This window comes from Heptranchias perlo, chromosome 2, assembly GCF_035084215.1.
Source record: "Heptranchias perlo isolate sHepPer1 chromosome 2, sHepPer1.hap1, whole genome shotgun sequence".
Taxonomy (NCBI): Eukaryota; Metazoa; Chordata; class Chondrichthyes; order Hexanchiformes; family Hexanchidae; genus Heptranchias; species Heptranchias perlo.
This window is the reverse complement of record NC_090326.1, coordinates 36509608-36524897: the sequence shown is the minus strand read 5'-3', so window position 1 is coordinate 36524897 and position 15290 is coordinate 36509608. Positions and strand designations below refer to the sequence as shown.

Here is a 15290-nt window from a genome sequence, read left to right as displayed (position 1 = left end):
GTAGTTTATAGCCCCCCTAATAGTAGCTATACCATTGGATATAGTATTAATCAAGAAATAATAGGAGCTCGTAACAAAGGTAATGTAATAATCATGGGGGACTTCAATCTTCATCTTGACTGGACAAATCAAATTAGCAAAGGCAGTCTGGAGGACGAGTTCATGGAATGCATTCGAGACAGTTTTCTAGAACAATACATCATGGAACCAAACTGGCAACAGGCTATTTTAGATTTTGTATTGTGTAATGAGACAGGGTTAATTAGTAATCTCACAGAAAAGGATCCTCTGGGGAAGAATGATCATAACATCATAGATTTTCACATTGAGCTCAGGAGTGACATATTTAAGTCCGAAACTAGAGTCTTAAACTTAATAAAGCCAATTACATAGGTATGAGGAGCGAGTTGGCTAAGGTAGATTGGGAAAGTAGATTAAAAGATACGATGGTAGATAAGCAATGGCAAACATTTAAAGAAATTTTTTAAACATTCTCAACGAATATACATTCCATTGAGAAATAAAAACTCCACGGGAGAAGTGATTTATATGTGGCTAACCAAAGAAGTTAAGGATAGTATTAGATTAAAATAAGAGGCTTATAATGTTGCCAAGTAGAGTAGTAAGCCTGAGGATTGGGAGTGTTTTAGAAACCAGCTAAGGATGACCAAAAAATTGATAAAATGGGAGAAAATAGAATATGAAAGTAAACTAGCAAGAATTATAAAAACAGATTGCAAGAGCTTCTACAAGTATGTAAAAAGGAAGAAAGTAGCAAAAGTAAATGTTGGTCCCTTAGAGGCTGAGTCAGGAGAAATTATAATGGGGAATAAGGAAATGGTAGAGACATGAAACAAATATTTTGTATCTGTCTTCACAGTAGAAGACACAAAAAGCATACCAGAAATAATGAGGAACCAAGGGCGAATGAGAAGGAGGAACTTAAAATAATTAATATCAGTGGAGAAAAAATACTGGAGAAACTAATGGGACTTAAAGCCAATAAATCCCCTGGACCTGATGGCCTACATCCTAGAGATCTAAAAGAGGTGGCTGCAGTGGATGCATTGGTTATGATTTTCCAAAATTCCCTAGATTCTAGGACAGTCCCAGTGGATTGGAAGGTAGCAAATGTAATTCCACTATTCAAGAAAGGAGAGAGAGAGAGAGAGAAAACAGGGAACTACAGGCCGATTAGCCTAACATCAGTCATCGGGAAAATACTGGAATCCATTATTAAGGAAGTGGTAACAGGGGACTTAGAAAATCATAATATGATTAGGCAGAGTCAACATGGTTTTATGAAAGGGAAATCGTATTTAATAAATTTATTAGAGCTTTTTGAGAATGTAACTAGCAGGGTAAATAAAGGGGAACCAGTGGATGTGGTATATTTGGATTTTCAAAGGGCATTCAATAAGGTGCCACATAAAAGGTTGTCATGCAAGATAAGGGCTCATGGGATAGGGGGTAACATATTATCATGGATAGGGGATTGATTAACAGACAGAAAACAGAGAGTAGGCATTAACGGGTCATTTTCAGGTTGGCAGGCTGTAACTAGTGGGGTACTGCAAGGATCGGTGCTTGGGCCTCAGTTACTTACAATCTATATGAATGACTTGGATGAAGGGACCGAGTGTAATGTATCCAAGTTTGCTGACAATACAAAGGTAGGTGGGAAAGTAAGCTTTGAGGTGGACACAAAGAGTCTGCAAAAGGATATAGACAGGTTAGGTGAGTGGGCAAGAAAGTGGCAGATTGAGTATAATCATAGAATCATAGAAAAGTTACAGCACGGAAGGAGGTCATTCGGCCCATCAAGTCCATGCCAGCTCTATGCAAGAGCAATCCAGCTAGTCCCACTCCCCTGCCCTTTCCCTGTAGCCCTGCAAATTTTTTCCTTTCAAGTACTTATCCAGTTCTCTTTTGAAGGCCATGACTGAAATGGCCTCCATCAACCACTCTGGCAGCGCATTCCAGATCCTAACCACTCACTGTGTAAAAAAGTTTTTCCTCATGTCACCTTTGGTTTTTTGCCAATCACGTTAAATCTGTCCTCTAGTTCTTGACCCTTCTGCCAATGGGAACAGTTTCTCTCTATTTACTGTCTAGACCTTTCATGATTTTGAATACCTCTATAAAATCTCCTCTCAACCTTCTCTGTTTCAAGGAGAACAACTCCAGCTTCTCCAGTTTATACACGTAACTAAAACCCCTCATCCCTGGAATCATTCTAGTAAATCTCTTCTGCACCCTCTCTAAGGCCTTCACATCTTTCCTAAAGTGTGGTGCCCAGAAATGGACACAATACTCCAGTTGTGACCAAACCAGTGTTTTATAAAGGGTCACCATGACTTCTTTGCTTTTGTACTCTATGCCTCCATTTATAAGCCTAGGATCCCGTATGCTTTTTTAAACCGGTTTCTCAACCTGCCCTGTGTACATATTCCCCAGATCTCTCTGTTCCTGTACCCCTTTTAGTATTGTGCCCTTTAGTTTATAATGCCTCTCCTCATTCTTCCTACCGAAATGTATCACCTCGCATTTTTCTGGGTTAAATTTCATCTACCACGTGCTGCCCATGCCACCAGCCTATCTATAATCCTCTTTTGTATATTCACTTTTGTAGGAAGAATAGAAAAACAGAATATTTTTTGAATTGTGAGAAACTATTAAATGTTGGTGTTCAGAGGGATTTGGGTGTCCTCGTACAAAAAACACAAAAAGTTAGCATGCAGGTACAACAAGCAATTAGGAAGGCAAATGGCATGTTGGCCTTTATTGCAAGGGGGTTGGAGTACAAGAGTAAGGAAGCCGTCCTACAATTGTACAGGCTTTGGTGAGACCTCACTTGGAGTACTGTGTACAGTTTTGGTCTCCTTATCTAAGGAAGGATATACTTGCCTTAGAGACGGTGCAACAAAGGTTCACTAGATTGACTGCTGAGAAGAGGGTTGTCGTATGATGAGAGATTGAGTAAAATGGGTCTATACTCTCTAGAGTTTAGAAGAATGAGAGGTGATCTCATTGAAATATAAAAGATTCTCTGGGAGCTTGACAGGGTAGATGCTGAGAGTTTGTTCCCCCTGGCTGGAGAGTCTAAAGCTAGGGGGCACAGTCTCAGGATAAGGGGTCGGCCATTTAAGACTGAGATGAGGAGGAACTTCTCCACACAGTGGGTTGTGAATCTTTGGAATTCTCTACCCAGAGGGCTGTGGATGCTGTGTCATTGAATAGGTTCAAGACTAAGATAGTATTTTGGACTTTAGGGGAATCAAGGAATATGGGGATCAGACAGGAAAGTGGAGTTGAGGTCAAAGATCAGCCATGATCTTATTGAATGGAGGAGCAGGTTCGAGGGGCCGTATGGCCTACACCTGCTCCTATTTCTTATGTTCTTATTATGGGAGAAATACTAGAAGGATCAGTGGTCTTAAAGTCCAAAAAGAAGAATCAGATAGAAATGGCAGAGATAAAACTTGGTCAGAATAACGCGCGATTCTTTACCATAATGTTCGAGAGTAGAGTTAAAAAAGGTCACCTTTCTCTTTAGTGAAGCTGGACAGAAGAAACATGGAAAGGAGGAGAACCATCAAAAATTTCAACAGCGTTTGTAAGGAACCAGAGCGAGCGACTTCTGCAGGGGCAGGAAGACAGCAGTTGACACTTGTCAATAATATTGCATGTGGTCATTTTGTTCATGGATTTACTGAGGTTATGAGCAGAGATAAAGTTGGCTTGGGATGTTTTGGATTGATCAAGATGCCAGATATAATCAGTAGAATTTTTACGAGGATACCCAGATGCGATAGGCAGAATTTTTACAAGGGACAGAGGAACAACAGGCACGATTGAACCAAGATGTAGTGCTACATCTAACAGAAGGGGAGAAAATGCAGTATTAAAACTTCCATACCAGCTAAAATATTAACATTTTATTTCACTGGCACAGGGAGAAAGGACCAACATAAAGTAGTAAAGAATTCTCCAAAACCATTCCAGTCTTCCATCAGGCTATAGAAAGTGAATTTAACACCATAAAAGTCCAGAACCAGCTCATGGAGTCTTGGAATCCAAATTAAGATCAAACCTAAAGCATTTTTTGTGCCATAGAAGATAGGACTGGCTTACACAAGGTATTCTGCAAGCAAATAGAAGTTATAGCCCACATGCAGGATGATCCGATACCTAAAGATCTTCATATGACATACTGCAACACAGACGAATTACAATTCCAATAAAAATTAATGGGAATTATCAAAGCACAGCAAATTGATAGTAGCAGGATTTAGCAGACAGTAATAGCCAAAGTCAGTTAAAGATAGTAAGAACTCCCATTTATATAGCACCTTATCAGATCTTCAAGATATCCCAAAGCACTTTGTGTCCAGTGAATTTTTCCGAGTTGCAGAAACAATTGGCAAACGTGGTAATCATAAACAAGAAATGAGATGATCAATCGAACAACTTCTCCTTTGATTCCACTCACTTCCTTCAAATAAAAGGTGTCGCTATGAGAACCCGTATGGGTCCTAGCAATGCCTGCCTTTTCGTGGGATACATGGAACATTCTTTGTTCCAGTCCTACTCAGGTCTCCTCTCTCACCTCTTTTTCTGGTACATTGATGGGTGCCACTCTCGCTGCGAACTGGAAAATGTCATTAACTTTCCTTCCAATTTCCACCCCTCCCTCACCTTCATATGGTTCATCTCCCACTCTTCCCTTCCTCGACTTCTCTATCTCCATTTCTGAGGATAGGCTATCAACCAACTATAAGTCCACTGACTCCCACAGCTACCTTGATTACACTTCCTCCCAACCCACTTCCTGTAAGGACTCTATTCCCGTCTCCCAGTTTCTCCATCTCATCTGTTCCGACGATGCCACCTTCCACACCAGTCTTCCTTTTTCCTCAACCGAGGATTCCCCTCCACTGTAGTTGACAGGGCCCTCGATCACACTCCTACCCTCGTCCCATCCCCTCCCTCCCAGAACCACGATAGGGTCCCCCTTGCCTTCACCTTCCATCCCATCAGCCTCCACATTCAACGGACCATCCTCCACCATTTCCGCCACCACCAAACACATCTTCCCCTCTCCTTTCAGAATTCCGAAGGGACCGTTCCATCCGTGACACCTTGGTCCACTCTTCCATCACCCCCAACACCTGCTCTCCTCCCCAAGACACCTTCTCGTGAGAGCACAGGAGATGCAACACCTGCCCTTTTACCAACTCCCTTCCCACCATCCAGGGCCTCAAACACTCCTTCCAGGAGAAACAATGATTTACTTGTACTTCTTTCAATTTAGTATACTGTATTCACTGCTCATAATGCGGTCTCCTCTACAACGGGGAGACCAAACGTAGATTGGATGATCGCTTTGCTGAACACCTCCGTTCAGTCCACAAGCGTGACCCTAAGTTTCCGGTCGCTTGCCATTTTAATTCTCCGTCCCACTCTCACTCTGACCTCTCTATCTTCAGCCTCCTACACTGTTCCTATGAAACTCAACGGAAGCTCGAGGAACAGCACCTAATTTTTCGATTAGGCACTTTACAACCTTCCGGACTCAACGCTGATTTCAATACCTTCAGGTCATAACCACTGCTTCCATTTTTTCAGTCAGCAGGTGCTGGTAATGGTTCTGCTGTTGCCATGCGGGGGAAAGACCAGAACTAGGGGCCATAAATATACTTTTACTTCTTTCGTCAGGTTACAGTCATCTCTTCATTGTAGTTGTGATTGTCGTGTGTCTTCTCGGTCACAGTGAGTCGTGTTCCCGTCAGTCACGGTTTCTTTTGTGGCTGACACGACTGCTCACAAAACTCACAAATTGGTGATCCGACTGAGATCACATCCCCACGAGAGGAGAATATAAAAAAAAACGAGTTTGCTCACATCCAGATGGGAATGGTCCCGGGCAAAAAAGCTCCCCATCTGTCCGTTTCAGTGACGCTAGGCAAAAAGTGCAGAAGCTGAACTGCTAGACTGACTCCTGCAGTGCTAGCACCACGAGCTTCCACCAACAGATCAGAAGGAGGGCAGCACTAAGATAAGATCAACAATCACCCAGCAGTTAACCAAATTGGGGAATATTGGATCTGAGGGAAATCCCAAAGACCAGGGAACCGTAAGAGTAGTTTTTGAGCAGGAGATGTCAATGAGAATAAAGAAAAGCACCTCTGGGAAGGCAATCCAAGATTCGTTGCTATATGGATATTGTTCTAGATTACAATCCTGACCCCCCAGTTTCAGTGGGTATGGAAACCCAAGTGTAATTGGCCCCGCGTGGTATGTCAACCAAGTGTGAGTCGCTTTTACGGACTTTTTAAAACATGTTTCATTTTAATTCTATTTTTATGAACTTTTGTATATATGTTCCATTTTAATTCTGTTGTTTTACCAACATACGATGTATGTTTTAGTTTCAGTACCAAATACATCAGGTGATGACTATAGGTATATGCAGGCAGGCTATTAACCTCACAACTTAGCTCAGTTTGTGACTCCCAATTTTTGGTTGGATTCAATGCTTGGCGAAGCCTGGTCGATCCCGTTCGTTGTCCCACTTCACAGGTCTCCCTGCCCTTCCGCCACCCTAGTACCTGCTGCCCTCCCTTGGCCTGTGTGAAATGATCTCCATAGACGAACTATGTAAAAACTCGGAAAAGGCACTAATTCAATGGATTTGTTCCACAAGTGTTTACAAGATAGTCATTAATAAATCCAATAGAGAATTCAGGAGAAACTTCTTTACCTAGGGAGTGGTTAGAATGTGGAACTCGCTACCACAAGGAGTAGTTGAGGTGAATAGCATAGATGAATTTATGGAGAAGTTAGATAAACACATGAGGGAGAAAGGAATAGGATATGCTGATAGGGTTAGATGAAATAGGGAGGAAGGGAGGAGGCTCGTGTAGAGCATAAACAATGGCATGGACCAGTTGGGCCGAATGGCCTGTTTCTGTGCTGTACATTATACGTTATTCTATGTCATTTAGACCTATCATTTGTATTTCTTTACTTGTCCTATTACCACTTCCTTTGCCTTGCACTATCATCCCTTTTGTCATTTAATCAATCACAGACCTTCCCTTTTGCTCTTTTCTTTCCTCCCCTCCCCTTTCCCTGGCTCTGTACTTGCTTTAAAAACTGTTAAATCTTTACTTCTTCTATTTCTGACGAAAGGTCGTCAACCTGAAATGTTAATTCAGTTTCTCTCTCCACAGACGCTGCCTGACCTGCTGAGTATTTCCAGCATTTTCTGTTTTTATCTCAGATTTCCAGCATCCGCAGTACTTTGCTTTTGAATAATCAGTTAATCTGTTCTAGTGACGTTGGAACAAATGTTTGCCAGGACACCCTGAGAAGTCCCTGATCTTCTTCAAATAGTGTCATGGGATCTTGTACATACATTTAAACAGGCAGGCGAGATCGCAGTTTAATGCTGGATCTGAAAGACAGCACCTCCAACAATGCTGCACTCCCTCAGCACTAATTTTTTTTCTATTAATAATAAGGGAAATAGAAAATCAAAAGTAAGATTAATGGTGCATTGATTTTATAACCGCAGTGTCAGTCTAAAGTGGTTTGGTTTCAAACGGACACTGCAGTAATAGTGTAAATGCTGCCTGAGTCCGCACTGAGGTGGAGTGGGAATTCCTAGAAGAGGGTGCCTCACTATGCATCAGAGTCAGGTCAAGCCTTGACACTTGATTTACAAGTTTAGCACCAATGCAAAACCAAAACCACTTTGTATTAACGCTAGATCCTCAGAATAGAGGAAAAGCAAAAAATACAGGCTAAATGTAGAGAGTAAGATTTTGCAAGGAGGTTGCATAAAATGTATTTTGCACATTTGATATACAGGTAACAATCGCAGTTCCTAAACTGCTCCTAAGTAGGCAACACCAACATGCAATCAAAACCATTTCTAAACAATCAAAACATTGGAAATGTAAGCTTGCCACATTGGCTTGATGCAGTGTGACAATAAGTAAGGGAACCTAAAAAGGTAATTAGAATGTTTACAAATATCTTTATTAAAATAACTACAGGAAATGCTTAGGTTTCAGATATTAAATGGAGAATTTACTTAGGATTGTCAGGTGGACTAACTCAGAGGAAGTTTTAGCCCAAATTCTACTTTTCTTACTTGTTCATTTTTAAAATTTAAAAAATGCCTATGTTGTATGTAAAACACACCATCAGATCACAGCTTACACCATGAAGTTTCCTTCAAGTTGATTAACCAACCTTAGTGTGGAGATCACCTGTTTAACTTTCTCCACCCCACCCCCAAACATGTATAAACTACCAGGAAAATTATCACTGTAGCAGACCGTTAAAACCTAGGTCCCAGGGCTAGAAGGTTATACACTCTCTATTTTACAATGCACAGCTCTTTTTTTTTTAAAGTGGACCCCTTTGATACAGAACAATATAAAGTCACTTCAGAAGTTCAGGTATTATCTTTCTAATGTGGAATCCTGAACTTCACGTATATTGAACAGTTCAGTGTTCTAAAATTCCAAACATTTCATGTGCACCTTTAGTGTTTTAGATCAAGCTTTAACCCCTTGCACAAGGCTGAAGTAAAAAGCAACACATTGACCCTATAGGGTACAAAATATAACCTCTTCCACAATTCATCAGGAGACTCCCCACAAATGAGTAATGGAACATTCCTAACATTCTCCCTCCTTCAGTTTTTAACCAAACCACATGTTCCACATTACTGCCAAACACAAAAGAACTATATATATTTTTAGGTCACAAAGTATTCTGTTAACATTTAATCTGTTCAACACAAATGGCTTTTTGAAGCAACCACAAAAACAAGCAAGTTAGCTTTAACTTTATGCATTGATAGGGTATTTACAAAGATTTGTTTTATTTTATGCATAGGCAAGAGAGAGTCAAATACAAAAAAGGTCCCAAAGCAGTAGGACCACTTTAAAGAGATGCAGTCTTTGTAAAAATTGTTTGGCAAGCCCTCTTGTTTGGGGAGGGAAATGAGATAGAATAACATTCTCATCATTAAACTTAATGTACAACTTTAATGCAATTTATGTCATCACACTGTGTGCTTATTACAAATTAAACAGGTTTGCTGAATTACTGAACTTGTCACACATTAAAGACTATTCCTTTTTAAATGCTTAACTTTACACTGAAGATTGATAATCCATAGAGCAGAGAAGGTTGAGAGGAGATTGGCTAGAAGTGTTCAAAACCATGAAGGATTTAAATAAAGTAAATAAAGAGAAACTGTTCCCAACGGCAGAAGGTTTGACAACCAGAGGACACAGATTTAAGGTGATTGACAAAAGAACCAACGGCTATATGAGGAAAAACTTTTTTACACAATGAGTAGTTATGATCTGGAATGCACTGCCTGAAAGGGTGGTGGAAGCAGATTCAATCGTGGCTTTCAAAAAGGAATTGGATAAATACTTGGAAGGGAAAAAATTTGCAGGGCTATGGGGAAAGAGCAGGGTAATGGGACTAAATGGATAGCTCTTAGAAAAAGCCGGGACAGACTTGATGGGCCGAATGGCCTCCTTCTGTACTGTAACCATTCTATGGTTGGTGTGGGCAGGTTCAGCGTGCTGCACTGCACGGGCATGTTGCACCAATTCAGCGATCCAAAGCTGCTTTTATATTACAAAAGACATGCGCTGGCTTCTAAATGGTAGATCTCACACACCCAGCGACAACCCACAGTAAACTTACCGGATTCACCAAGACTATTTTTTGCCAGGGTTTCCTGGTGGCCAGCCTCAGTGAATCTGGCAAATGTACTATTTTGGGGTCACTGCCAGATGTGCAAGACTTACACCATGGGGGCCAGTGAGAGTAGACTACACATGAAAGCAGTTCAAGACAACAGGATTTATGAGACCTAATTTTAATGGAAGGGAAGTATTTGAGCAGTTCCCATTCAAGGTGTGCTAGATGGTGCTGTTATGGTGCATGGAGCTTCACTCTGCTTCATTCTGGTGACAGGTCAGACCTGAACTCCTGAAATCAGGCATCATTTACACTATAACTGCAGCATCGGTGTGAAACAATACTGCTTTGCACCAATGCTGCAATTATAGTGTGAATGCACCCTTAGAGAACAGGGGTTACACTTGCGTTGATACCTTCCAATGTCAAGTACATTTATAAAGAGCAACCAGTGTTTAATTTTAAAGATGTTGGAGAAAGGACGTATCCCCAGAGATTACAGTTAAAAGTCTCCAGATGGTGGATCAATATTTTTCAGTTCCTTCAAGGTATGACAAGTGCAGTAATTTGTTGTACCAATAAAGAAGTTGCTTTATGGGTAACCTGGGACCCTTACCCAAGCAATTGCCTTAAATTCTTATCATGCAAATACAGGTGCAATCCAACATATTGGAGTTTTACCATAAATGTCCACTATTAACTGGTCAGCAAATAGTACTGTAAAACATCAGAACCTCAGCTTGGCACTTTCTGTTTCTATTCCTTCAGTTATAGTTTTAAGAAAAGCTGAAGATATTTCAGTGTAGTTCTTCACACCATCTGCAACCAAGCAATACTTATAACTGGCATTTTCAATTTCCAAAGATTGATCGCAATGCCAAGGTCTATAATAAAAGATCTGGACTTTTTTTTTACACGATAGCTGAAAGACTAGAAACACAAAAGCATCAACAAGTTGAACATTTCACTAATGCCGTAAGCATTATAAAAAATAAGAAATCAGACCAATAATTTTTAAGAGAATATTTTTTCCTTGGTAATTCTCACCTCTCAGAGGTTTGGGATTAACCTGTTTCCGACGTGGCATGTTCCAGCCTCAGCAAAGTGAAGAGGGGAAGAGAGAGACAGAGATGGCGGAGAGACCGCCGAGCACTGACCAAACACCATCAAAACAACTGGAAGATAAAAAAAAACATTAAAAGTTATGTAAAATGAACACTCCATGCCCACCCCCCACCCCAAATAATGCAAAAGGAGGAAGTCAGTATATTTAGTGAAGTACAAAATGTAAAATTGCTGAGATTTTTTAGGAAGAGGGAAAAAAAGACCTCTCTCTGCAGTTTGTAAGGGAATGCACTCTGGACTAACCCAAAAGTAAAACTTAGAAAAGACTGGAAAAAAGGCTTGTAGTGTGTTAGAAAACTAAAACATTGGGAATCTGAGAGCCTTCCTACACACTTCAGTACAAAATATACACATACAAAATTATGTTTTCCTTCCTCCTCCCACTCCCAAATCCAATCATGAATATTCAATACTGCTAGTTCCTCCATTATTCATTCCACCCGTAAACAAACTTTGCTACAAAATAAAGGCATGTAGGGTAGTAGACCATACTGCTGTTTCATTACAATGTGCTATAGTGTTTGCAATGCTCCAAATCATTTTCCAGATTCACCATATCAAGCAAAGACAGTGTTTCTTCATAGGGTAATAGTGACTGCACTTCAAAAGTTATTCATGGGATGTGAAGCACTTTGAGAAAGGAAAATATATTTTTTAGTAAAACTGATGGGCATATTACCCAAGGCCCATAGATTTCCTAGTAGGTAGGTCTAGAACAACAATGGCAGAGCTCCCAGATCAGACTACCTGCCACTGCTCTCAGCCAATAAACTGTGTATGGTGGTCAGATTAAAGTGATACCATCAAAAAAATGAAGCTTGGCTTCCAAATTTCAATTTGAACTCCATCTCTTACATGTAGAGGAGGAGCGAAGTAAATCACAAGATGAATAAACTTGGTTGTAATATTTTCTGAGAGGCGTAAAAGTAAACTCCCAAGGATCACTGATGGTTTCAATTTTAAAAATGAAGTGGACTCAACCGGGCATACATCCCTGCCAATCTGCCTGCTCCTATTCCCTCAACCCCCCATCTTTCGGTCACCAATCTCTAACTCTCACTCAATGTGCTTCAATGCCTGGCCTGAAACAAAGATCGACCACGACTGCCTCTGGTCCCCCAAATAAGACAGGAATGCTATTAGATGGCAGAGCTATTGGAGCCTTCACAGCACAAAGGTTCTATGGATACTCGATAAAAGGGAAGATCAGAAAGAGATAGTGCAAAAAATTCCTGCTTGTTACAGCTGCCTCTTTCCTATCATAGTTTAGCGGGCAGATTCATGGCAGAACTGGAACAGCAGGTATTCCCAATCTCACAAAATGAGGAACGTCCTCGCAGCAATTGGCTGTGCCTACATAAAGAGGGGGAATGGTAGAGTAGGGGAAGACAGAAAGTATCAGCAGAAATCAGGTGATGGGAAAATGGGAAAGGGAGAAGATTACACTGGGCGCAGAGTAGAGGGAGTAATCGACAAAGCACAAAAGGGGATAAAAGGGGGAAAGACAGACAAAAAAGATGGCACAGAGAGGAAGAGGAGGCAGATTACACAGGAGGGGGAGACCGCAGGGGGGGAGATCACGCAGGGAGGGGGGGGAGATCACGCAGGGAGGGGGGGGAGATCACGCAGGGAGGGGGGGGAGATCACGAAGGGAGGGGGGGGAGATCACGAAGGGAGGGGGGGGAGATCTCGCAGGGAGGGGGGGGGGGGAGATCACGCAGGGAGGGGGGGGGGGGAGATCACGCAGGGAGGGGGGGGGGGGAGATCACGCAGGGAGGGGGGGGGGGGAGATCACGCAGGGAGGGGGGGGGGGGGGAGATCACGCAGGGAGGGGGGGGGGGAGATCACGCAGGGAGGGGGGGTGAGATCACGCAGGGAGGGGGGGGGGAGATCACGCAGGGAGGGGAGGGGGGGAGATCACGCAGGGAGGGGGGGGGGGGGGAGATCACGCTGGGAGGGGGGGGGGAGATCACGCAGGGAGGGGGGGGGGGGAGATCACGCAGGGAGGGGGGGGGGAGATCACGCAGGGAGGGGGGGGGGAGATCACGCAGGGAGGGGGGGGGGAGATCACGCAGGGAGGGGGGGGGAGATCACGCAGGGAGGGGGGGGGAGATCACGCAGTGAGGGGGGGGGGGAGATCACGCAGGGAGGGGGGGGGGAGATCACGCAGGGAGGGGGGGGGAGATCACGCAGGGAGGGGGGGGGGGGGGAGATCACGCAGGGAGGGGGGGGGAGATCACGAAGGGGGGGGGGGGAGATCACGCAGGGGGGGGGGGGGAGATCACGCAGGGGGGGGGGGGGAGATCACGCAGGGGGGGGGGGGGAGATCACGCAGGAGGGGGGGGGAGATCACGCAGGGAGGGGGGGAGATCACGCAGGGAGGGGGGGGGGGAGATCACGAAGGGAGGGGGGGGAGATCACGCAGGGGGGGGGGGGGAGATCACGCAGGGAGGGGGGGGGGAGATCACGCAGGGAGGGGGGGAGATCACGAAGGGAGGGGGGGGGAGATCACGCAGGGAGGGGGGGGAGATCACGCAGGGAGGGGGGGGGGAGATCACGCAGGGGGGGGGGGGGGAGATCACGCAGGGAGGGGGGGGGAGATCACGCAGGGAGGGGGGGGGAGATCACGCAGGGAGGGGGGGGGGAGATCACGCAGGGAGGGGGGGGGGGAGATCACGCAGGGAGGGGGGGGGGAGATCACGCAGGGAGGGGGGGGGAGATCACGCAGGGAGGGGGGGGGGGAGATCACGCAGGGAGGGGGGGGGGGGGAGATCACGCAGGGAGGGGGGGGGGGGGAGATCACGCAGGGAGGGGGGGGGGGAGATCACGCAGGGAGGGGGGGGGGGAGATCACGCAGGGAGGGGGGGGGGGGAGATCACGCAGGGAGGGGGGGGGGGGGGAGATCACGCAGGGAGGGGGGGGGGGGAGATCACGCAGGGAGGGGGGGGGGGGAGATCACGCAGGGAGGGGGGGGGGGGAGATCACGCAGGGAGGGGGGGGGGGGGGAGATCACGCAGGGAGGGGGGGGGGGGAGATCACGCAGGGAGGGGGGGGGGGGAGATCACGCAGGGAGGGGGGGGGAGATCACGCAGGGAGGGGGGGGGGAGATCACGCAGGGAGGGGGGGGGAGATCACGCAGGGAGGGGGGGGGGAGATCACGCAGGGAGGGGGGGGGAGATCACGCAGGGAGGGGGGGGGAGATCACGCAGGGAGGGGGGGGGAGATCACGCAGGGAGGGGGGGGGAGATCACGCAGGGAGGGGGGGGGAGATCACGCAGGGAGGGGGGGGGAGATCACGCAGGGAGGGGGGGGGAGATCACGCAGGGAGGGGGGGGGAGATCACGCAGGGAGGGGGGGGGGAGATCACGCAGGAGGGGGGGAGATCACGCAGGAGGGGGGGAGATCACGCAGGAGGGGGGAGGGGGAGATCACGCAGGAGGGGGGAGGGGGAGATCACGCAGGAGGGGGGAGGGGGAGATCACGCAGGAGGGGGGGGAGATCACGCAGGAGGGGGGGAGATCACGCAGGAGGGGGGGGAGATCACGCAGGAGGGGGGGGAGATCACGCAGGAGGGGGGGAGATCACGCAGGAGGGGGGGAGATCACGCAGGAGGGGGGGAGATCACGCAGGAGGGGGGAGATCACGCAGGAGGGGGGAGATCACGCAGGAGGGGGGGAGATCACGCAGGAGGGGGGGAGATCACGCAGGAGGGGGGGAGATCACGCAGGAGGGGGGGAGATCACGCAGGAGGGGGGAGATCACGCAGGAGGGGGGGGGGAGATCACGCAGGAGGGGGGAGGGGGAGATCACGCAGGAGGGGGGAGGGGGAGATCACGCAGGAGGGGGGAGGGGGAGATCACGCAGGAGGGGGGAGGGGGAGATCACGCAGGAGGGGGGAGGGGGAGATCACGCAGGAGGGGGGAGGGGGAGATCACGCAGGAGGGGGGAGGGGGAGATCACGCAGGAGGGGGGAGGGGGAGATCACGCAGGAGGGGGGAGGGGGAGATCACGCAGGAGGGGGGAGGGGGAGATCACGCAGGAGGGGGGAGGGGGAGATCACGCAGGAGGGGGGAGGGGGAGATCACGCAGGAGGGGGGAGGGGGAGATCACGCAGGAGGGGGGAGGGGGAGATCACGCAGGAGGGGGGAGGGGGAGATCACGCAGGAGGGGGAGGGGGAGATCACACAGGAGGGGAGGGGAGATCACACAGGAGGGGGAGGGGAGATCACACAGGAGGGGGGAGGGGGAGATCACACAGGAGGGGGGAGGGGGAGATCACACAGGAGGGGGGAGGGGGAGATCACACAGGAGGGGGGAGGGGGAGATCACACAGGAGGGGGGAGGGGGAGATCACACAGGAGGGGGGAGGGGGAGATCACACAGGAGGGGAGGGGAGATCCAGGAGGGGGAGGGGGAGATCACACAGA

General features: G+C 46.9%; 1 protein-coding gene across 5 annotated transcripts in view; it reads right to left on the bottom strand.

Moving 5' to 3' along the window:
- hivep1 (HIVEP zinc finger 1) overlaps positions 1-15290 on the bottom strand; it is a 239673-nt gene that overhangs the window by 220820 nt on the left and 3563 nt on the right. For all 5 annotated transcript variants that reach the window (XM_068001734.1, XM_068001730.1, XM_068001733.1 and 2 more), the window contains exon 2: positions 10786-10913. In XM_068001734.1, coding sequence (XP_067857835.1) covers positions 10786-10825 — 40 coding nt within the window. In that variant the 5' untranslated portion in view covers positions 10826-10913. The remainder of the gene's footprint in view (positions 1-10785; positions 10914-15290) is intronic.